General features: G+C 39.5%; 1 protein-coding gene across 1 annotated transcript in view; it reads right to left on the minus strand.

The window, feature by feature from the left end:
- Window positions 1-27,449, minus strand: part of adamts17 (ADAM metallopeptidase with thrombospondin type 1 motif, 17) — a 73,263-nt gene that overhangs the window by 1,475 nt on the left and 44,339 nt on the right. The window contains exons 14-22 of the mRNA XM_037693361.1: window positions 26,390-26,517; window positions 23,998-24,118; window positions 22,363-22,443; window positions 16,998-17,152; window positions 11,050-11,209; window positions 10,547-10,682; window positions 9,639-9,843; window positions 7,223-7,375; window positions 6,055-6,223 (exon numbers count right to left, since the gene is read on the minus strand). Coding sequence (XP_037549289.1) covers window positions 6,055-6,223; window positions 7,223-7,375; window positions 9,639-9,843; window positions 10,547-10,682; window positions 11,050-11,209; window positions 16,998-17,152; window positions 22,363-22,443; window positions 23,998-24,118; window positions 26,390-26,517 — 1,308 coding nt within the window. The remainder of the gene's footprint in view (window positions 1-6,054; window positions 6,224-7,222; window positions 7,376-9,638; window positions 9,844-10,546; window positions 10,683-11,049; window positions 11,210-16,997; window positions 17,153-22,362; window positions 22,444-23,997; window positions 24,119-26,389; window positions 26,518-27,449) is intronic.

The following is a 27,449-nucleotide window of genomic DNA, read 5'->3' on the forward strand; positions in this document are numbered from 1 at the left end:
CTGGATATACAGATTTCAGAACATGCAGAACCTTTAAAGGACACATTTTAGTCTGTATATACATTAGAACAGGCAGAACCTTTAAATGATCTTATTCTGGATATGCAGACATTAGAACCTGCAGAACCTTTAAAGAACACATCTGGATATACAGATTTTAGAACATGCAGAACCTTTAAAGAACACATCTTATTCTGGATATACAGATTTCAGAACCTGCAGAACCTTTAAAGAACACATCTGGATATACAGATTTTAGAACATGCAGAACCTTTAAGGAACACATCTTATTCTGGATTGGATCTCCGTCTGGAGGAGAAACAGATGGTTAGACTGAAACAAATCCTTCTACCTTCAGTCCGTCCAGAGTCTGTAGCGCCTCTCAGGAACCAGCAGGGTGTGATCCGTCCTCAGAGACAACCCGACCCGTCCGGACCGGCCAGCAGTTTGTGATCAGTCCTTATAGAGCCGAACCCGACCAGTCTGGACCGGCCTGTACAGCCGCGGAGGACGGCCTTCCACGGTCTCCAATGGACCGAGACAGGTCCATGACAGGGCCACTGTGCTGCACCTGATCAAACCGAACTCAAACAATCAATAGATCGCAAGCATTTCCGGTTTGACCTTCAACATAAAAGCACCAAACTAGTTCAGATTCAACCCTTTAACTTCAGGAGATGTTTTCATTTATTTATTAAATGTAACAGCGTTTTCGTTTAAATATTTTAACATACTTTTAAATATAATACATTAATATAGCCTACACTCAGACTCAGATACCCAACACATTCGGTTCACCAGAAGGCTAAACATCAACATTCCAAAAGTCCAATTAATTCTTTTGTGCAGGTTTTTTAAGGTGATATTTCATAAAGTAACTATTCATAAAGTAACTATCGATCACCGCAATATTGTTGGCATTTTCTGTGATGAGAACTGATTTCCGGTAATCGTTTAAATTCCGAGTTTTATGAGTGACGTCACCCTCAGCTGCGACCATATCCATGTGACACCGATTTAAACTGATATTTATTGATCTATACTGATGGATATTGAAATATACGTAGTTATACTGAGATAGTTATACTAAGATATACTGATATACTAAGTTATAGTGAGTTATAACAACTTTATAAACTGTCATTCAAAATTGTACAGTGCTCCATGCAAAACTGAACAAAATTGTTTACTTTCTGCAAAGCAAATGTAGGAGTGCATAATTTACATTAATTTTATAGACTTTGGTGTTTAGAGAAGAATATGCAATTCTTACAAGTAATGTGCAAATGTTAGCGAATGTTCCTATATAAACCTAGGTATATGATAAATATATACAAATATAAATCTATACATGCATGTACAAATATACACATATACATATATACTGTATATATATATATATATATATATAGTTTTTTTCATATATATACAGCATATAGGGTAAGTTTTTTTTACTGAGGTATGTCTGTGGCTGTGTTTGCTTTTGTGGTCACTTCATTAGTGACCTGAGTTTTTTTATTTCCTCTGGTCAGACAGCGTTTGGATGAATGGGAGGTGTGTCTTAATGATCTTCTCCGCTGTTCTCCCCACCCTCTTCAAATCCACCCAGTCTGCAGCCAGGCAGCTTCCTTCCCAAGGTGAGATGCAGCTGGTCATGATGCTCTCGATGGTTCCTCTGTAGAATGCACTGAGGACATGGGGTGGGAGATGTGATCTCTCCAGCCTACGGAGGAAGTGCAGATGCTGCTGGGCTTTCCATTGGGTGTTTTGCTCACAGACACCATGACATGTGGGAATGGCTGGGGACCAAGCCTGGGGCTTTCTAGTCCCAGGTTGGCTGCCCTACCTCTACCCCATCTCGGCCCCTAAGATAAGCTGTGAAATACTTAGTTAAACTGAGATATACTGAGATGTACTTAGTTATACTGAGGCAGAGTGAGATGGAGCAGAATGATTCACTGTGACAACAGTGCAATTCATCTTTATTAACGAGATGGTAGAAGGCAAATACAGTGAACAGGACTGGACCTTCAGAACCAGTCATTCTAGCACCAGAATTTAAGAAACTTTTGACTTCAAATCCTTTATGAATTTACTACTGTCATGATGTAGATGAGCAACAGTCTTCAGTTCTTCAACCAACTGGAGGGGCTTCAGAGAAGAACAGTTCTCCATCAGGGTGTGGCCCCAGCCCCATGTCTTTCATTACTGTTGACTCCTATTGGATGAAGATAATATTATTAATATAATAAATGGTGTACAGTAATAATTTAATTACAATAATAACACAAAGTAAAGCACGATGGGAGAAATACACCCCCAGTATCTCTGGTGTGTGTTCACACATGGCTGAATGAAATCTGTCTGTAATCCAGGTATAAATCTGACTGTAAACTCAGTGTAATCTGTTTGTATTACAGGGGAAATTTGAGTGTAATCTGGGTGCAACATGTGCAAAATCAAATACATACTACTACTACTGAAGTACTTTAAAAACAACCACATCTGACACAAAGTCCTGCATGTGTTATATATATATATATCTGATATAATGTTTATGTAATCTGGTATAATGCTTGTGTAATCTAGAACCTGATTATTGAATTGAATTGAATTTATGTTTGAACTGTTTTTGTCCTGTTGAGCACTCTGAATTGTCAAAAATAATATCCTCATAAAAACCATCAACATGTCTGCTAGATCCCATCCCAACCAAACTATTTTAAAAGGTGTTTCACTTAATTAATCTCCACATTTTGGATCTGCTTAATTTGTCTTTAATGAATGGTTATGTGCCACAGTGCTATAAGGTTGCTGTAATGAAACCTTTACTTAAGAAGCCTGATTATGACTCAGGAATTCTGTCCGGTTATAGAACTACTGTATATCTAATCTAACATTCATCAAAAAAATTCTTGAGAAAATAGTTGCATGTCAGTTGTGTGATCATGTGAACAGAAACAATCTGAAGAGTTTCAGTCAGGGTTTAGAGCTCATCATAGTATCATCATCATCATCATCATATTACAGAAACAGCCCTGGTGAAAATCACTAATGATATTCTCATGGCCTCAGACAATGGACTTGTGTCTACACTGGTCCTGGTAGACTTCAGTGCTGCATTTGATACAGTTGATCACAATATTTTACTACAGAATATGTAGAATATGATATTGGGATTAAAGGGATTTTTCTAAAATGGTTTAAATCGTATTTATTTGATAGATTCCAGTTTGGAAATGTAAATAATGAATCTTCTTCATACACCAAACAAGTCATGGAGTTCCTCAGGGTTCAGTGGTTGGACCAATACTCTTTACCTTACAGTATAGTATATGCTGGTAAAGTTATTAAACAGTATGGGATAAATTTACATTGAAACCAGATGAATCCAATAAGTGACTTAGATTAAAGCATGTCTTAAAGACAGAAAAGCTGGATGACCTTTAATTTTCTGTTTTTCAACTCAGACGACAGAGTTAGTTTTTTGGACCTGAGCGAGCATCTTAGGAATAAACTGCAGCCTTTCACTTCCTCTGGATGGCATTGATTTGGTCTAAAGTTTTAATGTGAAAAACCTTGGTGTTATTTTTGATCAGTATATGTATTTAAACCCCCCACATAAAAAAAAGTTACCAGGACCACTTTCCTCCACCTACGTAATATCTCTAAGATTAGAAACACCTTGTCCAAAAATGATGCAGAAAAACTGGTCCATGTATTTATCACATCTAAACTGGACTATTGCAACTGCTTATTATCCGAGTGTCCAATTTTTTTTAAAGCCTTCAATTGCTTCAGAATGCTGCTGCCAGAGTTTTAATGAGAGTTTATACTGTATCTCTCCAGCTTTCACTCTCCATTGGCTCCCTGTCAAATTCAGAATAGAATTCAAAGTCTTACTTCTAACATGCAAAGCTCTCAACAACCTACTGGTAGGTCTATCTTATATTACATATCTTATTGTTCCATACTTTCCTAACAGAGCACTTAATTCTGAAACTGCATGTTTATTTGGGGTTCCTAGAGTTTTCAAAAGTAGAATGGGAGGCAAAGCTGTCAGTTATCAGACTCCTCTCTTGTGGAACCAACTTCCAGTTTCTGTCCGTGAGGCTGACACACTGCTACTTTGACTAAGTTTAAGTCTTTACTTTTTGATAAATTCTATAGTTGGGGTTGGCTTGGATTTCCTGAGCTATCCCTTAGTTCTGCTGCTATAGTCGCTAAATGCTTCGAAAAACTGGTCATGACTCACATCAAAACAACCATCAACATCAACGAGGACCCTCATCAGTATGCATACCGTGAGAACCGATCAACAGAAGATGCCATTTCCTTTGTGGTCCACACTGCGCTCAACCACCTGGAGCAGAAAGACTCTTACGTCCGTATGCTCTTTGTGAACTTCACATCTGCCTTCAACACCATGATCCCCCAAACCCTGATGGACAAACTATTCACACTAGGACTAAGCCCCTCCATTTGCAACTGGGTACTAAACTTCTTAACAAACAGACAACAGTTAGTGAGGATCCACAACTTCACCTCCTCCACCATAATCCTCAGCACTGGCTCTCCTCAGGGATGTGTGTTGAGCCCCCTACTGTTCATTCTGCTCACATATGATTGTGCAGCTACCCATCCAGGCTGTCACATTGTAAAGTTTGTAGATGATACAGCGGTGGTGGGATGCATCACAAACAATGATGAGTCCAGCTACAGGCAGGAGGTGGAACACCTGGAGAGCTGGTGCAAAGAGAATAACCTTCACATCAATGTGAAGAAGATGAAGGAGATTGTGGACTTCAGAAGGAACAAACACACCTACACCCCCCTGAACATAAGCGGATATGCAGTGGAAGTGGTCTCCAGCTACAAGTACTTGGGTGTACACATGACTGACAACCTCAGTTGGAGCAACAACACCACCAGCCTGATCACGTCACGAAAGCTCATCAAAGACTCTACTTCCTCAGACGGCTGAGACGAGCTGGTCTGGGAAGCTCAGTCCTCACCTCCTTCTACAGGTGTGCAGTGGAGAGCATCCAGCATCAACATGTGGCATGGAGGCTGCACAGCTGCAGAAAGAAAAGCTTTGCAGAGAGTGGTGAAGGCTGCACAGAAGACTGTTGGAGTCAGGCTCCCCACCATCACAGACATCTACACCTCCAGATGCAGGAAAAGGGCCACCTGCATCATGGAGGACCCCACTCACCCAGCACACACACTTTTTGCCCCACTCCCCTCAGGAAGGAGGTTGAGGAGCATTAAGTGTAGAACCACTAGACTGAGGAACAGTCTAGTGGTTCTCCTTGTTAAAAGGGAGTTTTTCCTTTCCACTGTTGCCTTTGTGCTTGTTCAGGATGGGAGACTGACGACGTGGATTCAATGCAATCTGCTGGCTTCCTTAGACAGATAATTTTTTCTAATAGACATTTTTTAAATGTATGTGAATGTTTTTGTCCAGTGTCCTTAAAGAACTTCTGTTATGACTTGGCACTATAGAAATACTGTAATTAAATTAATCTGGATTCAATGCTGTAAAATGCTAGTGTAACCTGGGTGTAATCTAGTATAATGTTTGTGTAATCTGGTATAATGCTTGTGTAATTTGTTATCACCCTTGTGTCATTACCTTAGGTATAATGCTTGTGTAATACTGTGTAATCTGGTATAATGATGTGTATTCTGGATGTAATCTGGTATAATGATGTGTATTCTGGGTGTAATCTGGTATGTTACTTGTGTATTCTGGGTGTAACCTGGTATAATGATGTGTATTCTGGGTGTAATCTGGTATATTGCTTGTGTATTCTGGGTGTAACCTGGTATAATGATGTGTATTCTGGGTGTAATCTGGCATATTGCTTGTGTACTTTGTTATAATGCGTGTGCAATCAAGTACAATGTTTGTGTAATATGGGTGTAATCTGGTATTGCACTTGTTTATTCTGGGTGCAATCTAGTATAATGCTTGTTTAATTTGATATAATGCTTGTGTAATCTGGGTGTAATCTGTGATAACCCAAACTGAATTCGTTTCAAACATCTCACCCTGGTAAGCAGAAGTTCTGATGTTCCTGGTTTCAGAACAGGGTCGCTGACAGGGTCGGTATATTGGTGGTCTCAGAGTCAGTGGACAGTTGTCTCCATGACGACCGGTCTCTTTATGCATACACTGGACCACCCGGGACTGCAGACCCCTCCCACAGGTGGCTGAGCACTTAAACAGACAACAGTCCATTCTGAGCAGCTGTAGACAATGCAGGTTCAGTAGAAAGTATTTAATTAACTGTAAAACCACGTGATCCTTCGAGGTGTTTTCATATTTTTATTTAGAATGAAGAACATTAAATTCTCTATCTGCCAGTTAAGTATTTCAAGCTAAACAAACTTCAGATTTCTACTGTAAAGGACAAAAATCTATAAAACTATAATTGTTTCACTGCAGCTCCTACCAGAAATCCATTTCATGCCAAGTTAATTTATTTGATTATTCTATCATAAACAGTCAATCAGTTGTAAAAAAGAAGCTTTGTAGTTGAAGTTTTACCCATCAGAACCAAATTCAATTCATTTCAATTCAATTCAATTCAATTCAATTATACTTTATTAATCCCAAAGGGAAATTATTTGTTGCAGTAACTCGTCATCCTCATTTCATTAAGAGATGTTATAGATACTGATGGCTGTAGACAGGAAGGATCTCTTGTAAAGGTCCATACCACAGCGGATCCTAAGAAACTGGCTGCAGATGCCGTCCGATCCGTCCACCCAGACTCGGCTGGCCTCTCGATTGCTGATTAGTTCTGAAGGTTATGTTTCTCTGCACAGTCTGTGTGACTGGTACACTTCCAAAAGTTTAAAAACATTCTTGTTTTGACTGATTTATTCATACACTGGTATTCATGTGACAGTCACAATTTTTAGTTTGAGTGATTGAATCATAATCCTTGTAATAAACAAGAGTTTATTCTGTCTTTTTATGACTAAGAAACACTTTGCTATTAACTATACTCAAATTACACCTTAACCTTAATTTTTCTTTTAAATATGTAAATACAAATGTCCTCTAAAAAATATCCTTATGGAAACTCAGAAAAGTGATTTTTTTCCCCCCAGCTTTTGGAAATACAGTTAAACTCTGCTAAAATCAAACTGTGTCATCAATAGTCAAACTATTTTACTGTAACTGCAATGTTTTTTAATGGTATAGTTGTACCTTGGACCAGTCTCCAAACTTCCACTCATAACATCTGGAGGACTTCTCACAGGGCTCCTCTTCAGGTGGCTTGGACAGCAGATCACAGAGACCCTGAGGATCTCCACACGTCACATTCCTTCTGCGAGCACCTTCCCTACATTCTGATTGACACTGGACAAAAAGTCAAATAAATTAAAATGTAATAATTTAATCATTTAATGTAATCATTTACCAAAAAATAATTTACCACCCGAAGAGGCTGCTGCATTATTAGAATCATGAGGGTAGACAGTGGTATTACAAAAAAAAGATCTTTCACATCTCGTCTATCAGGACACGATTTGAGACATAAAAAAACCTCTACCAGCAATCACATTTAAAAACATGATTACATAGGCATTTGAAGTCGAGGTGTTGAGATTTGTCCATGAGTGCTTTTCAGATTGGTCACAGTTCTGATGATGTTGTTTCAGCTGGCAGTTCTGATAAGCTTGCACAGAAAGTTCTCAGGGGTGGGGGGGATGGGGTGCAATAGATGAAGCTTTTATCCCAAGTTACCCATGACCCAGGAGAAAATAGATAGTCGGTCTGTCTCCGAGGCCAACGGGGAGTCAGATTCAGATAAGCTTTGATTGTTGATTTTCTTAAGGCAGACAGATTTTTTTCTTCAGCCATGAGTCCATCTGGACATTCTGGTTCCAAAATGGCCTGATTGTGGGAATCCATTCCACTGATCCATGTTATGAGTCTCCCTCAAGGTCAAACCCACCACGCTGATGAGTCCTAGAAGCCGCAGGTTGCCTGCCATTCTCATAAATTGCCTCCACCTTATGGTTTAGCTCATAAATCAGCTGATTTTGAGTACTCACAGCATGAACCAAACCTTCACACTGACTCGGAAGCTTTGTCATGGTCGAAATGGCTGCTGATGTCTTCTTCAACAGTCGATAAAACAGAGCCCCACCGATGCTAAAAAGCAGAGTCCCTTCTATCATAAATCCAAATATGTAAACGTCTTCAGCATTCTCCTGAGACAGGACTGAGAGGCACATCAGCTGCCACACTCGCCACGGATCTCTGTTGTACCCCACAGCATGAGTCTCAGCTGGACAGGCAGGTTCTCCAGGACCTTGTCATTTTGTTGAAAAAAATCTCAATAGGATTGGACGTCCAGGATACCAGATCCATAATCTTAATTTACGTTCGGGAGATGTGTACCAGGCACTTCAGAAACATAGAGAGCAAAGCAGGGGGAAGGGAAAAAACGGGAGAGGGAAGTCAAGCAGCCATCTCTAGCTAGAGCCAGAGGAAAATAAATAAATAAATATATATTTTACAATATTAGTGTTTAGCATATATTTTAGACCTTTTAGCATATTGTTTAGCATTCGTTTAGTGTATATCTTAGATCAGGGCTATTCAACTAAATTGCTCAGGGGGCCACAGTTACTGAAAGCCAGTAGCTCAGGGGGTGGATATCCAGCAGTTATTGTCATTAAGTAAGTTTATTTTATGGATTAAAATCTAGTTTTATTTAAAAATGAACCTATTGGTGGGCTGAACTGAGTTCATCCGAGGGCTTGATTTGGCCCCGGGGCCGCCAGTTGAATAGCCCTGTCTTGGATCCGTATATACCGTTTCTTTTTATACTTTATATTTTTGCTATATTTGTGTGTAACTGGGACCTTGAGCACACAGTTTCGCTCCACCTCATGTACCACATGTGATGCGAATGACAAAGATACTTGAACTTGAAGACGCTGAAATAAATAAACCTTTTTCTGATTTCTACTGCCCACCCTAAAGAAATACAGGAGACCGTCTACACATACATGTAAATGGAAAAAAAAAATACAGGAAATGTTCAAGGATTTTACTTCACCAATAAATAAACTAAAGCCAGTCTGACTCCAAACAAAGACCAAATGGATATACCCTGGACTGGATCCAACATGGACTGATTCCATTCTGGACTTGATCATCCTGGACTGGATCCACCTTGGACTAGATTCACCCTGAACTGGATCATCCACGGACTGGATGAACTCAGGTATGAATCCACTATATTACATCCCTAATACTGGATCCACCAAGGACTAGATCCACTCTAGACAGGATCCTTTCTGTTCTGTATTCATCCCGAAGAGCCTTAACGTGTAACTTAGACAACATTTATTGATCCAAAGCATTTGATCAGCACCAAAAGAATGATGACAGTAATGTTCTTTATTAATAATCTGATGTTTCCTCCATCAAAGAGACAACTCATTCCTCAAATTTATTAAGAATGAGCAAAACCAAATGTGTCCCTGAACCATTGGAAGAAGCTGGAAAAACCCTTAGGCACAGGAAAAATATTCATCTCCTTTGCTAAACTATTGTGAGGCTACAGAACCAAAACCCACCATGCTCCATGGAGAGTTTCTAAACTTACCTTTGACCACTCTGAAGTCTCCCACAGGCTTTGGCAGGGGGTCCTCTCACAGTCCTGGAGTACAGGAGGTTTTCCTGCTCCACAGAACTGGTCTTTGGTGTTCATGATGGAGCCATTCTGGAGGGAGTAAACACACGACACCTCCCTCTGCTGAAAACCTTTTCCACAGGACACGGAACAAGGTCCTAACTCCCCTGTCACCCACCTGTGGAAAAACAAAAGCTTTTATTGCTGTTCGGTATAAAAATGGAGATTAAAAATAAAATTGATTAAACACAACTTTGGATAAAGACGACAACTCCTGAAGCCAAAATATATCTCCAACATCCCGTCTAAATGTTTTATGGTTTGAATCTTTCTGTGTTCGTAGAAGATCTTTTAACATTCCTAACGTCAGGACTTTATGTGGTCTATGTCTTCAATTATTTTTATTTAAAAAAAAAATTCTTACAAATGTTACAAAAAGCCAAAAGTCATTAAAGCTGAACCCATCAGCAGAATAAATCTTCATGATGGTGAGAAACAACATTCATCTGATAGAAGCTAAAGGGTGTTGAAACTGGGGTCAACTCAGTGACTTTGATCTATTTTATCAATTTGATGTTCAGTCAGACAAATCTTCATAAATATGACTCAAGCAGTACTAGTTATCAATTAATGTCATATGCTCTACATGCTTAGTCCTCCTGCTGCCCTTGGGTCATATTGACCCACAACGCCTCAGTTAGAAAATGGAAACAATTGAATTACACACTAAATGTGTTGTAAATAATAATTTTAACTTTGGTCAGATTAAATCATTTAACATGAATCATTAACATATTAACAAAATACTTCTGTTTATTAATCGAGGAGCTGTTTTCAAACTGGCTGGGGCCAGAGACCAGAGCAGAGTGTGTATGTCTCACCTGTACTGACAGGGCTGAGTGTGACAGAGTTGTACTTTGGACTGAGGACGGGTCTCAGATTGACAGTTGCTGTCATTAACAACCTCCATGGTTTTGTTGATGATCCTCACACAGGAAACCACTGTTCTCCTCTCTCCTGCACATACATGATACACACCTTGATGAACTGTTTCTGAAGAGACATGTCAAACATTCAGAATATACGACAGAACATAAGCTGCACGCACCACCTTTATTATATTCTTACACAGACACTATGTTTGTTACAGATCATGTTGGATTCTCAGGTGGTAGCAGCTGAACTGGCTTCTTTTGAAAATTCCTCTGTTTTTTTTGCAATGTTCTTCCTTTGTTTCCATCATGGCCAACATAGTGGAACCATGGTGGAACCAACCTCAGTGCCCTGAGACATTTGTTGTGAACTGACACTATAAAAATAAAATGAATCTCTCAAAATTCAAGACTCACAAGACTGAGCCCCTCACAGTTTAAGAGTTTCTTACCTCGTCCACATGGTGCAGAACAGTCCTGCCAGTTGCTGTGTGCCCAGATATAAAGAAATTCTGGTTTGCTGGGTGTTTGACTGCTGCTGAGCTGAGTCGTGTTCAGCGACATGGTGTATTCATAATGGATTCTATAGCTCTGGTCATAGAAGAGCAGGACCTGGGAGGACAACACAACAGTGCTGACAAGACAGTAAACACAGAGTCTGTACAACTACCTCAAATCCTTAAAAATACTTTAACTATTTTCAAAGCTTCAAAAATACTGGAATTTTTGATGAAACATTTAAAACAAATCCAAAAGTTTAACAAACAAAGTAGAGTTTTTTTTTTCTTCTAAATTTTTATTCCCATCAAGAGAGCTTTATCAATTGGTCATCAGTTTATTATTAATTAGTTGTTGGTTGTTAAAGCTCGCTCCTTGATTTGGATCAAAACATCTCCATCTACAGAACAGAAGTTCAGTTTGTTCTTTTAAATGTTTTAGATTAGCGGTGTCCTGAATGACTGAGAATCTGCATCCACGTTAGAAAAAATAAACTACATTTGTCAGACATTTGGATTTCAACATGTACAGAAGCTACACTCTTCGTCTCTCAGCATGTTAACAGTTTCTGACACCTTGTGACTTAGAGGAGCTAAAGTCTAACAGCTAACTTCTGAATTTATTTTATTTTTGTCTGCTCCCTTCGTCAGGGGTCACCACAGCTAAGTCGCACGAAGACTTGACAATTATTTTTACGCTGGATGTCCTTCCTGACACAACCACAGATCACAGAGCTACCACAGCCCTCTGTGTGGAGCAGAGAGCTGCTACCTAGGGCACCCAGAGGAGCAGATGGTGGGAGTTAAGGGCCTTGCTCAAGGGCCTAGAGTGGGGCAAATGAGGGTGGAGGCAGGTGTGGATGTTTCACCTTTCCCACCCACATTTTGATGTCGTCGGTACCGGGAGTTGAGCCGGCGATCTTCCGATCACAGGCCCACTGTCTCTAACCTCTGTGCTACTACTCTCCAGTTAACAGCTAACTTCTGAATAAATAAGAAAGGAGAAGTGGACCAATCACAGTTATGGATTTATTTTTTGTCCAGAAGAAAACTGCAATTTTTACAATCAGTCAGTAAGGCTAAAATCTATTGTAGGAATGCCACCACCGTTTAGTTTCATTCAACAACCTCAGCCAATCACAACATGCCACAATCAAACCAGGAAGTAGTATAAAAAAGGTCTTGAGTGCACCTTTCAGGAGTTGTTGGCTAGAAACAGTGGATGGTTGCTTCCTGTCTTGGGGTGAATGTTGACCAGGAGTGGAGCTTTTGTTCTGCTGAATAACTGGTAACTCCTCAGTTTCAGTCAGTTTCTATTGTCATCAGCACCTGGGATTAGTGAGATGTAGAGATGCTGCATGTGAGGTACTGATGGTTTAATGAATGTGTTAAATCTTTGCCTGAAGGCTGATCAACCAACGCCCAATTTAACAGCTTCATTAGTATCATGATCTGTACTTTTGACAATTCTTTGTGTTTCAGATCAGGTTTAGTTCCCTTTTTGGTAATATTTGCTAGTTTTGTTTCTCTGTATCTTGGACTACTTTTTTATCTTGTGTTCACTTCAGTTCAGTTTCTCCCTTATTTTAGATCCTGACCAGTCTGTGTCATTGCACTTTGTTGTTTGTTTTGGTATTCTTATGTGTACAGTATTTTCTTACTTGTGATATTGCCTGTTTAGCTTCCCATTGTCCTTTCTCATTCACCCTCAGCCATCTCAGTCAATTCGCCACTCTCACCTGTCCCCAGGTGCCTCCCACTTTACCTCTGTCCTATTTATTCAGCTTTGTGTCACTATTCACCAGCAGTGCATTCTTAGTTTTCATGTCACAAGTGGTCTGCTACGTGCTCTTTTTGTTTATTCTCCTTGTGTCCCTCGAGTTGATATAAGTTGTGCTGCCACATCAGTCTGTTTGTTGTTATAATAAACTAAGTTTAGATTTTAGTTTCCTCATGAGAGTCTGCATTCTGGGTTCTGACCTAAATTTTGTAGGGTTTCAATATATTTGCATACTTAGCCAGAGAAGAAGACAAAACTGCTCAGTGGAAGAGACAGGAGGAGAAAAATAAGCTGCCCATCATCTGGTAGGGCAAGTTTCAGTGGGAACATCCAAACATGGCCATCAGCAGAGACATTATAGCCCTGAACCTGAGATCTTACCCATCTCCTTTTATGGTGGACAAGGAGAATATGAATACGTCTTCCAGAGGAACTCATCTAGCCATAATACTCCTGTATTGTGAAATTCCCATCTTTCAGAAAGGTTGACTTTGTCTGGTCAGGCCCGTCATCGTCTCCAGCACTCAGCAGACTTTATGAGTCCAGTTACCCCTCAAGAGCTGAGCCGCCAAACTACCAAGTCAACCTCAAGTGCCATCCAAGCCAGCCATCAGAGATTGAGCTCTCCAAGCTTTGCAGAGGGCACTACAATAAAAGGTCCAACATTGTAGCTGGCAAGGTTCTCCAGTCTTCATCCACCCATGTCCTCCAACTGTCTTCCAGAGGTCTTCCAGCTACTAGCCCCAATGGTATCCAGACACGAGCTCCCATGAGATGTGATCCAAGATGGTGTCACAGACGGTGACACTGGTTAGGAGATCTGTAGTGTTAGTTTTGTTTTTCTATGTTTGCTTTGCTACATTTGAACCATATACTTTCACGTACAGCACAGAAGATCTGCTGAATATTGGACAGCTTATGCCATCAAGCATTACTCCTGATTCTTTGTTCTCCAACAGGTTTTTGGGCATCATAGTGAGCAGAGCAGCTGCTGTCCTCAGCAGATGCAGATGCTGGCAGACACGGGAAGCATAAAAGAGTGCATGTTAAACTATGGCAGCGTGGACTACGCATACCGATACGAGCATCTTTTTGGCAAAGGTTCACTCCATAAGTTCAATTCAATTCAATTCAGTTTATTTATATAGCGCCAAATCACAACAAAGTTGTCTCAGGGCACTTTACAGGAACATTCACATACATAAAAGTCAACAAGTAACAAAATGGACAAACTTTCATTGCTAACCAGCAGTTTGAAATACTTTTCTCTCACTCTACTGTTCTGTGCTTCACTGAGCCCTGGCTCACTGAGTCTGACTTGGACAGCATGCTCAAGATCCCTGGCTTCCATCAAAGAAAAGAGGAGGAGGTATCTGTTTTTATATAATTCACAGTGTTAACAAAAACCTGTAGTCCCAGTCTGGAGTATTTTTTATTAACTGCAAATTATTTTATTGTCCAAGGAAATTCTCATCTGTTGTGCTTGTGAGAGTCTACCCCCACCACACACACGCACGCACGCGCGCGCGCACGCACGCGCACGCGCACGCACACACACACACACACACACACACACACCTGTGCACGTGAGGCACTGCACATTCTCACAGAGCAGATCACATCAGTGGATCACAAACACAGACTCAGTTTTCATAATTCTGGGAGACTTCAACAGAGCTAAACTCTAACAAACTGCCCAAATACAGACAGGACGTTATCTGCTCAACCAGGGAAAGTAATATATTAGATCACTTCTTCACTAGGTTAAAGGGCACGTACCGTTTTGTCCCCTGTGCTGCCCTGAGCCTCTCTGACCACAGTCTAGTACATCTTCAAGCCTGTGGCCAGTACTGTGAGGAGATGGACTAACAAAGCCAAAGAGAGGCTCCGGGACTGTATGAAACTGCTAAACGTTTGTTTGATGAAGCTACAAGAGACTTGGACGAATATACGGACACTGTGACATCTTATATCGGCTTCTTTGAGGACATGTGTGCTCCCACCTAGCCTCACATTAAGTACAACGACAAGCCCTAGTTTACTGCCAAACTGAATCAGTTGTGCCAGTTCAAGGAGGTGGCATACAGGAGTGGAGCTTGGGTGCTGTATAATAAAGCAAGGAACACACTGAACAGAGAAATTAGAACTGCTAAGAAGAACTACTCAAGCATGTTGAGCAGTCTGATGTCAACTAGTGTGATCCATTAACTGTCTGGAAGTGCTTGCAGAACATCACTAGCTAAAAAATATCACCTTTACGTACAATGGGTGACTGTCAGTTGGTCAATGAACATAACACATTCTATTGCAGGTTCGAAAAGCCCAGCCCTACTCAACAATTCAGCTGCAGTTCACCCCCCTGACACTCATCCACCCAGCCAGGCATCCATCCAACCTGCCTTCAAGATATGTGTGGCAGATGTGCAAAGACTGTTCAAGAGCCAAAGAGCAAGGAAGGAATCTGGCCCAGATGGAGTCTCATCCTCATGCTTGAGGACCTGCACGGAGCAGCATGCACCAGTCTTCACTTTGATCTTCAACACTTCACTGAAGCTGTGTGTTGTACCTTCCTGCTTCAAATACTCAACTATCAGACCCATCTCCAAGAAGTCAGCCATCACAGGACTGAATAACTAAAGACCCGTTGCTTTTAACCTCTGTAGTCATGAAATGCTTTGACAGACTGGTCCTCATTCACTTGATGGACATTACACATCCCCTAGACCCACTACAGTTCACATACCACGCCAACAGAATGGCAGATGACGCAGTGAACATGGGACTCCATGTTACCCTCTAACACCTTGAATGTTGAAGAACATATGCAAGGATCCTGTTCTTGGACTTCAGTTCTGCCTTTAATACCATCATCCCAGGATCACTACATAGCAAACTAACTCAGCTTAGTGTGCCACCCCCACCTGCCAGTGGATCACCAACTTCATCCCAGTTAGAGAACAGCAGGTGAGGTTGGGGAAGTTCATTTCAGAAATCCAGACTACCATTAGGTGCTCCACATGGTTGTGTACTCTTTACACTGCTTTTCTCCTTGTATACTAATGACTACACTTCCACAGACCTCTCTGTCAAAATCATCAAGTTTAAAGATGACACTACCATCACTGGCCTCATCCGTGATGGAGATGAGTCTGCTTACAGATGGATGGTCGATCAGGTTGTTCTTTGGAGCAGCCACAACAAACTTGAGCTGAACACAGCTAAAACAGTAGAGATGATAGTTTAGGAGAAGACTCCCAGAACTTCCAGACTCACTATTTTTGAAAGAACAGTGATGACTGAGGTCTTGTAGGTTTCTGGGCACAACAATCATCAGGACCTGAAGTGTGACCACAATATCAGCTCCAAAGTCATACGAGCACAGCAGAGGATGCACTTCCTGCATCAGCTAAGGAAGTTCAACCAGCCCAAGGAGCTGACAATGCAGTTTTACACAGCTATTATTGAGTCCGTCATCACTATGTCTATCATAGTGTGGGGCAGTTCAGTCACCAAACAGGATATTTACAGATTACAGCATATCATCAGGTCTACAGAGAAGACTATTGGTGTTGAGCTGCTCATACTGTCGGATCTGCACAGCTCCAGAACCAGGAGACATGCAGAGAAAATCATCTCCGATCCCTCACATCCTGGATGCCATCTGTTCTAGTGCCTTCCCTCAGATCTGTGCTTTAACCAATTGAGGATCAGGACAATCAGGCTACAGAGAAGTTTTTTTCCCCCCACTTGCCATCACTTTTCTGAACAGATGAACTAAATACTAAATCATCTGTATTTAAACTCTGAATAGTCTGCAGACTTTTCACTCACTTGTTCCTGTCTTTTTGCCACTACTGGATCTTTTTGATTTGGATTTTTTTGCCAGTACTGATCTACTTGCAATCACTGTAAATATTACATCACTTTAAAATTAAATAGAAATTCACCAAATATTCATTAATTTCTAACTAAAAGTCAGCATGATATGTAAAAATAAGTTGTAATGATCAAAACTCAAATAAACATACGGTTAGACCCAATGTTGAAATGCTGTTTAGTGCTCAGTTGAGCTAATTTCCCTAAACACAGATGATCTGACCTCTGACCTGACTGATGTATTTACCATCAGGTGTAAGGGGGTCTTAGTAGGTCCTTTAGCAGAAATCTTCTCCCACAGACCCTGTCTGACATAGCGGACTGTGGTCCCGGCCAATTGGAAGTCTCCTGGAAGTTCGATTTTCCAGTTCCCGTTGATCGACCTGCTGGAGTCCTTTAGTGCTAGAAGGAAACAAAAGTAAGTCAGAAAATCTGATTATTTTAGTACATTTTGTCTCATATGGTTTATTTCTTTTATTCAGCAGTCGCATTTTCTTCTGAACCCAGAGGAACTGAGTCATTAAAGGTGTCATTGTAAAGGAAAACCAAATATGTTTCTTTATGATCTAAAAAATATGAAGCATGCTGACAAACTGAACACTGAATGAGCAGAGGGACTCCTGAGTAAAGACATAGCTCAGAATTTTTATAATAATTTTATGAATAATTTTCTGAGACTACAAATTAATTGATCACCAGAATTCAAACCCTCATCTCTTCCAGACATTTGGCACAAACATCAGTCTATTAAGTTACCAATACTAATTATCAAAAATAATTTAGGTTAAAAAAAATAAAAAATATATATTTTTCCTGAGAATGCAATTTGCATTTTCTAAAACTAGGTTTGTTCATTTTTTTAATCAAAGTTTTTTTTAATTGCTTTTTGATTTGAACTTTTTAACATACAGACAAAAATACACAAAGAACAAACCCCACTCCCACCCCCCACCCCCTTCCCACACCAGAACAATCAAACATACACAAACAAATTAAACAGGCATTGACATGCTTTCCACATACAATACAAAAGGCTGCCAAGTGTACCAAAATCTTTTTACAGAACCCTTCAGGGTATATCGAATTCTTTCCAAGTGAATATGATGCATCACTTCTCTTATCCAATGAACATACAGTATGTTGGGGGGGGGGGGGGGGGGGGGTCCTTCCATTTGCACAAAACCAATCTTTTGGCCAAAAGAACCAAAAGCAATCACATCCTTCTTGGACTTGCTGAAGGACACATCCACAGGGACCACCCCAAACACTGAGATGAATGGTGATGGATGCACATTTTTTCCACATATCCAAGAGAAGGTGTCAAAAATAGATAGCCAAAAGGTCTGCAGTTTGGAAAATGTCCACAGTGTATGCAAGAGTGTAGCTGGAGTTTGTTTACAACAATTACATGCAGGATCCAGGTCAGCTTTGATCTTGGACAGCTTGTCTTTGGACTAATGCAGCCGGTGCACTAGCTTGAATTGAATTACAGCATGTCTCTGACAGACTGAAGATGAGAAATGTTCTTAAAGGTCTTTCTCCAGGTTGTGTCTGATATGGTATGGTATGGTATAAAGTTTATTCATTTAAAAAAAGTACAAAACAATTCCATAACAATATAAAAAGATACAAGAGATTTAAAATGAAAGGCAGAAGAAGAAAAAAACAAAATGAATAACTCTTTCTAATTTTTCTAATTCTAATACAAAAAACACACTAAGCTACTTCATATATATTTTTTAACAATTCAGCTTTGATCTTTTTCTTAAATGTACACATTGACTAGGCATTTTTAACATCACTCTCTAGACCATTCCACAATCCAATTCCTTGGATTGAGGTAGACCTTCCCTTCAGACTAGTTCTGAATTATATGTAATAATAATAATGTAATAATTAATATGGATTCCTCCAAGTCTGTTTCCCATTTCAGTTTAAGGAAGTCCAAACTGGACTCATGGTATGAACTGAGCATTGTATAAATCTTGCTAAGGGGCCCCTTGATATCCGACCCACATTCCAAAATCTTGCTGGTGAAGATTTTCAGTCATCCAGGACATGGTAAATCTAAAAACGTTCAAGGCAAAAACAACTGGACTTTATTTGTAACAGAAGATGTTTCGCTCCTCATCCGAGGAGCTTTCTCAATTCAAAGAGCTGAGCATGTGGGATTCAGGTTATAAGGCTGAGATGATACACATACATATGTAGATTGACAAATCACACCTCACACCTTAACAATAGGGGTTTCTTAAGGTCTGTTAATCTAATTCACAGATGAGCCCCCTCTATTCCCATCTGATAGGCATGAAACTGGCTGGGTATTCGTCCTAAAGTTGCATTATAAGTTTTTGAAAGTTGAACTCTGAGGCCTCCTCCCCTGTTAAGAGATGGTTTCTCTATTTTTACATAAATTGTTTCCTTCACTCCCATCTCAAACCATCTGTGTTCTCGGTCCAAAATGTGAACATTTTGGTCCTCAAAAGAGGGTCCCTAATTTGTGAGGTGGCGGTGAACAGCTGAGTCTTGTCCTGAGGAGGTGGCTCTCCTGTGTTGAGCCATGCATCTGTGAAGAGGCTGTTTAGTTTCTCCAATGTAGAGGTCTGGACAGTCCTCGTTGCATTGAACTGCATAAACCACACAACTCAGTTTGTGTATGGGTGTTTGGTCCTTAGAGTGGACCAGCCTCTGTCTGAAAGTCCTGCTGGGTTTGAAATGTACTGGGATGTTGTGTTTGTTGAAAATCCTTCTGAATTGCTCTGATACTCCAGCACCATAAGGGATGACAATGTTTTTTTTGTCCGTTGTTCTCCTTTTTCTGTTCATTAGTGTGTTTTGTAGATCTCCTTTTGTCAAGTCAGCAAGGAGATCTACAAAACACACTAAACACTCCGTAGAGTTAAATGCCTTCCTGAACGGGTTCCAAATCTTAACCAGCTAAATCACAATTTGGTTAGAAGATTGGGTTGATACTGATTGTATAAAAGGCAGTTGACAGCAGAGTAATGCAGAAGGGTAGCTGGATCTAACTGAGGTCCTTTCCAGGGCCACCCAACTGGGAGAAGAGGCATCCTTACCCAACCAGAATAGAAGAGCTCTGACATTAGCTGCTCAATAATAGTGCATGAAGTTAGGAAGCGACATGCCCCCAAGTCTGTGGGGCAGATGTAAGACCTTTTTGGCAATCCGTGGATGCTTTTTATTACAAATAAATGCTGATATATGGTTGTTCAGCTTGGTAAAGAATGATTTAGTAAGGAAGATTTGCAGATTTTGAAACAGGTATAGAAATTTAGGTAGGATATTAATTTTTACAGAGTTTATTCTGTTCCCTAGAGTGTGAGGCAGGGATTGCCATCTAGCAATGTCCTACTTAAGGTTTGCCATGAGAGGTAGATAATTAGTTTTACAGAGGTTCTTATGATTTCAAGTTACCCAAATCCCAAGGTATTTAATTCTTTTTAAAACAAATTTTAAAAGGTACGGTGTCCAAGATTTTCTTTTCTATAGAGGTCACAGGCATCAGCTCACTCTTTTGAAGGTTAACCTTATAGCCAGATACAAAAAAGGTGAAATGTTTCTCCCTTAAAGAAACTGGTCCAGATGAAATGATTTACCCTTTTTTGTGTTATCTACCTGGAGGATTGTGCCTACAAACCTTTTTCTTATAGCCAGATATTTTCCCAAATTTTTGAAGCAAAGTAAGTCATTCAGGAATGCTGGTAAGCAGGTCTGATATATACAAAAGCATGTCGTCCGCATATAAAGAAACTTTTGTGCTCTGTACTTAGTGGATTTATCCCCTTAATGATGGAGTTCTGCTGTAAAGCTACAGTTAGTGGTTCTATCGCTAACACAAATGGAAGTGGTGAAAGTGGGTACCCCTCGTCTCTTACCTTGTTACAGTTTGAAATAGGAAGATATGCTACAGTTAGTGCAGACTACTGCCATTGGGGAGGTATATATCAGCCTCACCCATGACATGAATTTGGGATCAAATTTAAATAACTTTAAAGTCTCAAAGAGATAGCTCCACTCCACCCGATCAAATGATTTCTCTGCATCTAATGAAAGAATGACTTTGTCGCAGGTTTGTTCCGGTGGACTAGGAGTATATAGCATACCAAGCAGCTGCCTAACATTGAAGAAAGCCTGAGTTTTTAACAAACCACGTCTGGTCAGGCGAGATGATTGTGGGGACCACCTGTTCTAGTTGTTTTGCCAGGACCTTTGCAAGGATTTTTACATCGTATTTAAAAGCGATATAGGTAGGTATGAGCCACAGTTAAGAGGGTTTTTGTCTTTCTTAGGTATCAGTGAGATTACAGCTCGACACATGGACAGTGGCAATGTCTGTGCAGCAAGTGACTCCTTCAACACAGACCTTAATAAGGGTGAGAGTAGACCTGAAAATTTCTTTAAAAACTCAGATGGGAAGCCATCTGGTCCAGGGGATTTACCATTTTGCATATGTTGATTGTGGAGTTTATCACAGCTAACGAGAGCTCTCTCCAAAGGTTTGTTAATTTTAAATAGAAAAAACACTGTCTTGGTCTATTTAAGGTTTTTGTTATATTTGAAAGTTGTAAAATCTGCAGAACCAAAGAAACAGTGAGAGAGAAGATCATCCTGGATTTTTTAATCCAGTTTTGAGAATTTAGTTTTCCAGATTTTTCACATTCAAAGAGTTTGAGTTTAGTTTATTTTGTCACATGCTCATCATCAGGCAGCACAGTCAATTGACAGTTAGTACTGTTGTCTCAAAGCAAGAAGGTCCTGGGTTCAATGCTCGGTTTGGATCTGGGGTCTTTCGGTGTGAAGTTCACATGTTCTCCTCATGCTTTTTTTTTATCACTCCCATGTCCTCTCACTATTCAAAAACCTGCATGTTTGTCTGCCTTCAGACCCAGGAAGTCTTCAAACAGAGGTCTGTGATCTCAGTGGGATTTGCCTGGTTAAACAAAGATTAATATTAAATTACTGATTGTTTTAGGTTTCCCAGTTCTCAGTCATTGGTTCTCTCATCTCTGCGCACCTGCCTTGCATCTGCTCATCAGCCCAGCTTCACCACTCCCAGCTCACCTTTAGATCCAACTGCTACCTGTCCTCCTTTCCAGATTCTTTGTTTGTATGCTGCCTAACCAGCCTTTTATATAACTGTTAAAATGTAGTTATTCACTATTCACGATCTGCATTGTTGACAAAGATGGTTTCAGATTAAATATATCTTCTAACACGTGGAAAAATGCAGAAAGGGTCTACTTAGACCAAACCATTAACATGTCCTAAATCTGAACAAAACAAAATAATAAAAATAAATAATAAACAAGAACAAAAGCCATGTTTTGACTTGAACCCTAGTCAGTTGGGTTAAGGTATGCCTTCACCTCCTCTTCAGTTTTGTATTTATATCGGTACTTTGTCACTGCTGGATACAATCTAAAATATTTGAATGAAATGTAACAACAAAAAGGTGCAGATTTCACCCAGAAATGAAGAAAGCATTCACAGAAGCAAAGAGAAAGTAAATGACATAAATGTCCATTCAGAGAAACATGGTGAAGATGTCGGAACGTTACCTGTGATCTATTGTTAAAGATGTGTATCTTTACCCAGAAAACTCTGTGAAGGTTTGTCCTCCACCACTTTGATCCTCTGTGCTCCTGCTGGAAAAACCACAGCTTCAACGTAACCTGAAAACATCACAGAGAACATGAGAAACAGGTCAGTGATGGACAAGTGAGCTCCTGCACAGACCTATGTTCTGCACCTGCTCTGTCCCATTAGGAACCTGTTAGAGAAAGTCTCTCTCACTAACGTTGTTAACCCAAAAGAACCACACTCAATGGCTGGAGAAGATTTTTAACTAGCTTTTTAACTTGCAATAACACATTCAAGACAAATTACATACACAGATACATAAATGCATATGCATGGAACATGTCACAGAAATGAGCCTCGAATAGTCATCTGCAGACTTATACAGCAGCAGAGTCCAGCAGATGTTCCCTTATTGCCAGCCACAGTCAGATGCACAGAAATGATTCATGGCTGTCGGCGAGTTGGCCTCCAGAAGGAGATAAGACATACTAAGAGATCCTCAGTTAGGGATGCAGGATATTATCAGCATGGGAACGGTATCGGTCGATAATAGCGTTAAAATTAAATATAGGACATCGGTCATTCCATCAAAATAACTCACCGATATAAAAGACGCTGTTTTTGTATAACAACCCAGTGACAGGATGCCTGCAGTGCCAGCACAACGTGATGACGTCACGCGTACCTACCTGATCTGATATTGACCGAGAGGAAGTAGTCAAAATGTCAGCGGTGTGGAAGTTTTATTTTCGTTGAGAATACTGGACTCAGAAGATTTTTGGACTATGTTGAGCCTCGCTACATCGTCCCCAGTCAGAGATATTTTTACAACGTAGCCTTACCAGAGTTACAAGCCGTTACTACCGACGTCATTGAGAAGCTAATAGCCGATAGCACTTAGGTGAGTTTTACCACAGACATTTGGACCAGATAAACAACTGCAATAGTCCAGCCTGTATGTGATAAATGTATGAAACTGTTTTTCTGCAAAATTTTTGGACAAGATGTTTCTAATTTTAGTGATATTATGCAGATGGAGGAAAGTAGTTCTAGTAACGTTTTCAATGTAGGGGTTTAAAGACATATCCTGGTCAAAAATGACTACACCTACTATAATGAAATTTACTCTCGGTGGCTGTGTAGCCAATTAATGTAAACTCAAAGGTTATTAAAAATGGTCAGAAAAACAGGACTTTGAGGATGTATTATTTAGTACTTAATCTCTGTCAAATGTCAGAACCAGATCAAGAATGTGTTGATGAGAATGAATAGATGAGTGGACATTTTGGGTAAAACCAAGACTCTATTAAATTATTAAAGGCTATGCTTAAGCTATCACTTTCAACATCTACGTGAATATTGAAATCCCCGATTATTACAACTTTATCAGTATTCAATATTAAGTCAGACAAAAATTCTTATGACAAATGATGTGCCTTTTGTTTTTAGGATTGTTACAAACTGATAAAGTTTAGTTTCTATTTGATAGTTTTTACAAAAGATCATAAATATAAAATATGGATGATTTAATCAATTATAATCTGTGGCACAGAACACTTAATCATTGTCATAGTCAGTGCTTTACTAGTTGAATAGATGTCTCAAAGAGAGTTGATCCTTTATAAATTAACAACAAACTCACTCACCAATTCCCTTGGTGTAGTTAAACTCTCCTTTCACTCTTTTACACGAGAGTCCATGTCCATTACAAACACCACAAATATCTTCCTCTGCTGACGAGCCGACAATGCCATCACACCCAATGTTCTGCCCACAAAAAAAGGACAATAAAAAAGATAAAACTGAATCAGAGCAACTGCCTCAATGAATCACACCAACATCTTTTTTAAAGTAAGGAGAAGTTTAAGCCTGAGGTCAGGTAGGTAAGAATTACCATAGTTGAGCAAATTTATGGTTTAACTTCAGATCATAAGAGATCTGAATAAATTTTTTTACCTTAAGTCTATACATTTATGTTTGTAAGGTTTGCGTCACACAACACTAGTGTGTTTGTTCTAACAACAAATAGTAAAGCTGGAAGTCCCAACACATGATCAAAAAGGAGAAGCATCTAAGATGAGAGGGGGAATATGTTCACGAATCGAGAAGAAGTAAATATTTGATTCAGTTTCAATTCAATTCAGTTTATTTCTATAGATCTGAGTTAAAACAGAAATTATCTCAAGCCAACAAAGTCCATGCTCAAGGCAATGTACAAAACATTCACACACATTATAAGAGCCGATTAGTAAAAGTTATCTATCTAAGGAAGCCAACAGATTTGGACAGATTGAATCTTTACTTTGTCACAGTCTCCCACCTTGAGCAAGCACAAAGGCAACAGTGGAAAAGAAAAACTCCTTTTTAACAGGAAGAAACCTCCAGCAGAACCAGGCTCAGGATGAGCAGCCATCTGCTTTGACCAGCTGGGGTTTGAGAGGACAGGAAGTAGAAACAAACATACATACAGTGGTGCTTGAAAGTTTGTGAAGCCTTTATAATTTTCTACATTTCTGCATAAATATGACCTAAAACATCATCAGATTTTCATACAGTTCCTAAAATTAGATAAAGAGAATCCAGTTAAACAAATACGACAAAAATATTTTACTTGGTAATTTATTTATTGAGGAACATGATACAATATTACATATTTGTGAGTGACAAAAGTATGTGAACCTCTAGGATTAGTAGTTAATTTGAAGGTGACTACCCTGAGGTGCTTCAATCAATGGGATGATGATCAGGTGTGAGTGGGCACCCTGTTTGATTTAAAGAACAGGGATCTATCAAAGTCTGCTCTTCACAACATGTTTGTATCATGGCACGAACAAAGGAAATTTCCGAGAACCTCAGAAAAAGTGTTGTTGATGCTCATCAGGCTGGAAAACGTTACAAAGCCATCTCTAAAGATCAAGGTTCATGTTCAATAATCCAGGTAGAAAAATCCAACAAAATCGACACCAAAGTGCCAGAAGGCAACATTTCAGATGTCCAGGACAGCTTGGAATGTCCTTGGAATGTCAGAGACAAATGCCAATCATGATGAAGTCACAAGACAGTCAAGAACGCCCCCGATGATGAACTGATGAGTGAATGTCTCAGGCAGCAGCAGAAACGCAATGTGGAAGTGGCTGGTGTCAACCAATTCTACCAGTTACTAGAGAGGGCTGGACTGAAGGACAGCGTTGTTCCCTTAGATGTTCTGTTGCCCTGTTAGATCTTCTACTGTTTGTAGTTCAGTTTTTGTCCAGTTTCTTCCTTCTGATTTAAACCATACATGTTCAAACTCATGAAAAACCATTGTTTTAAAAAACTCCTGGGTTTGAGGTGACTTTCTGTTCTTTGTAGTTAGATTTTAGATACTGAAGGTCAGAACATTTTCAGTGCGGGTCAGAAATGTAAGGATATTTATGCACACTTTCAAACAGTTTGTTTTTGTCCATCCTATCACGTGCGTGGAAACATGACGCACAGTCTTTTTGCATACGCACCATTCATACATGAGGCTCCAGATCAGGTTAACTAATAAACCCCTGGAATTGAAAGGAAGTGGACTTTCTTTTTTTTTTTTTTACAATTTTACGTCTTAGATGGACACACTTTCTGTGTCCACATCAAAGTTCTTATTTTGACCTAAAATCATAGGATTTATTTATTTGTCCTTTACTTTATCAGGAGAAACTCACTGAGATTAAACATCTCATTTACAAGAGTTCCTTGGCCAAAACTGACAACAAAACAAAGTAAAAAAATTTTTTTAAAATAAAATAACAATAACATTTACCATTGTAATGAAATAAATCATAAAATTTCTACCTTAAATATGGTACACTAAAGTATATCTATTCAAGTCAAACAAAACAACTAGTAAAAACCTTTAATAACAATAACAAGTAACATTTAAATAAATTAAACTGTTAAAATTTCTGTTAATACGAGAAAAGAGACTTGGGAGGTTAACTGTGTAGAATTAAAGAAAACAAGGAAGAAACCAAGGACTTGATTGTCTGATGATCCTAGTGTGTGGATTTGTACCTTACAGCTCCCGTTAACACACAGACCCGACTCAAACGGGCCACAAGGAGTCCCATCGATGACTTTGTCAGCCATCAGAACCGGGACATGGTGGCCTGGTGGGCTGCAGAACAACACACACGGCTTCTCTACTCATCAACACACAAACACAAACACATGTCAACTCAGAAAATGAGGATAAAATAATACATTTCAGCCATCATCGTTAATAAATTCAAAAGGATGATTTATTAGGCTCATGATCCAGTATTAATTTGAAATTAGTTTATTTACAAAACTAAGATTGGATAATTAACATGTTTCTATCGGGCGGTGTACAGTTTTAAAACACAAATGTGATCAGTTTAACTCAAACCTCTGGATTAGTTTAACCTTCTGTAGAAATATTCACATTTCTGATTAAAAGTTTTAATAAACTTCAGCTTTGAACTCTTTGCTCCTGTACTTTACATTTCATATTCAAACTCAAGATGGTTTTGTTACAAACATTACTGAACCAAACACAAGCTGGTTTTAAAGAATATCAGGAGAAATGTAATTTTGATATTCAGTTTAGAAATCCCTTTCATTTAAGGTTAAAATGAACGACGTTCAATAAGTGGCTCTGATGTTAGCACGTATGTCAGAATTAGAATCACTTTTATTGGCCAAGTTTATGTGCGTAGACAAGGAATTTCACTGCAGTTTCAAGCGCTCACAGCATACAGACATCAGGTTTATAAATTTAGAGGATAAAAGAAACAGTATGTATATGCATTAGTATATAAAGTATTTAAATACACTGAAGGAAAAAAGGCAGGTTGTAGTTTTGCAAATATATTTATTAATTGTTTCACACCAGAGTGGCTGACTACCACCATGTGACATTGTCACATGGTGGTAGTCTGGGGGAAGAAACTCTCTGTGTTGGCTGACTTTTGCAAACAAGGTAAAAGTCTAAACAGTTTGTGTCCAGGATGTGTGGGGTCTGCAGGGATATTCCCAGCCCTTTTCCTGACCCTGTACAAGTCCCGGTTTGAAGGAATGTCAGCCCCGATTATCCTCTCTGCAGACCTGATTG

This window comes from Nematolebias whitei, chromosome 2 (assembly GCF_014905685.2).
Source record: "Nematolebias whitei isolate Nwh7 chromosome 2, NemWhi1, whole genome shotgun sequence".
Taxonomy (NCBI): Eukaryota; Metazoa; Chordata; class Actinopteri; order Cyprinodontiformes; family Rivulidae; genus Nematolebias; species Nematolebias whitei.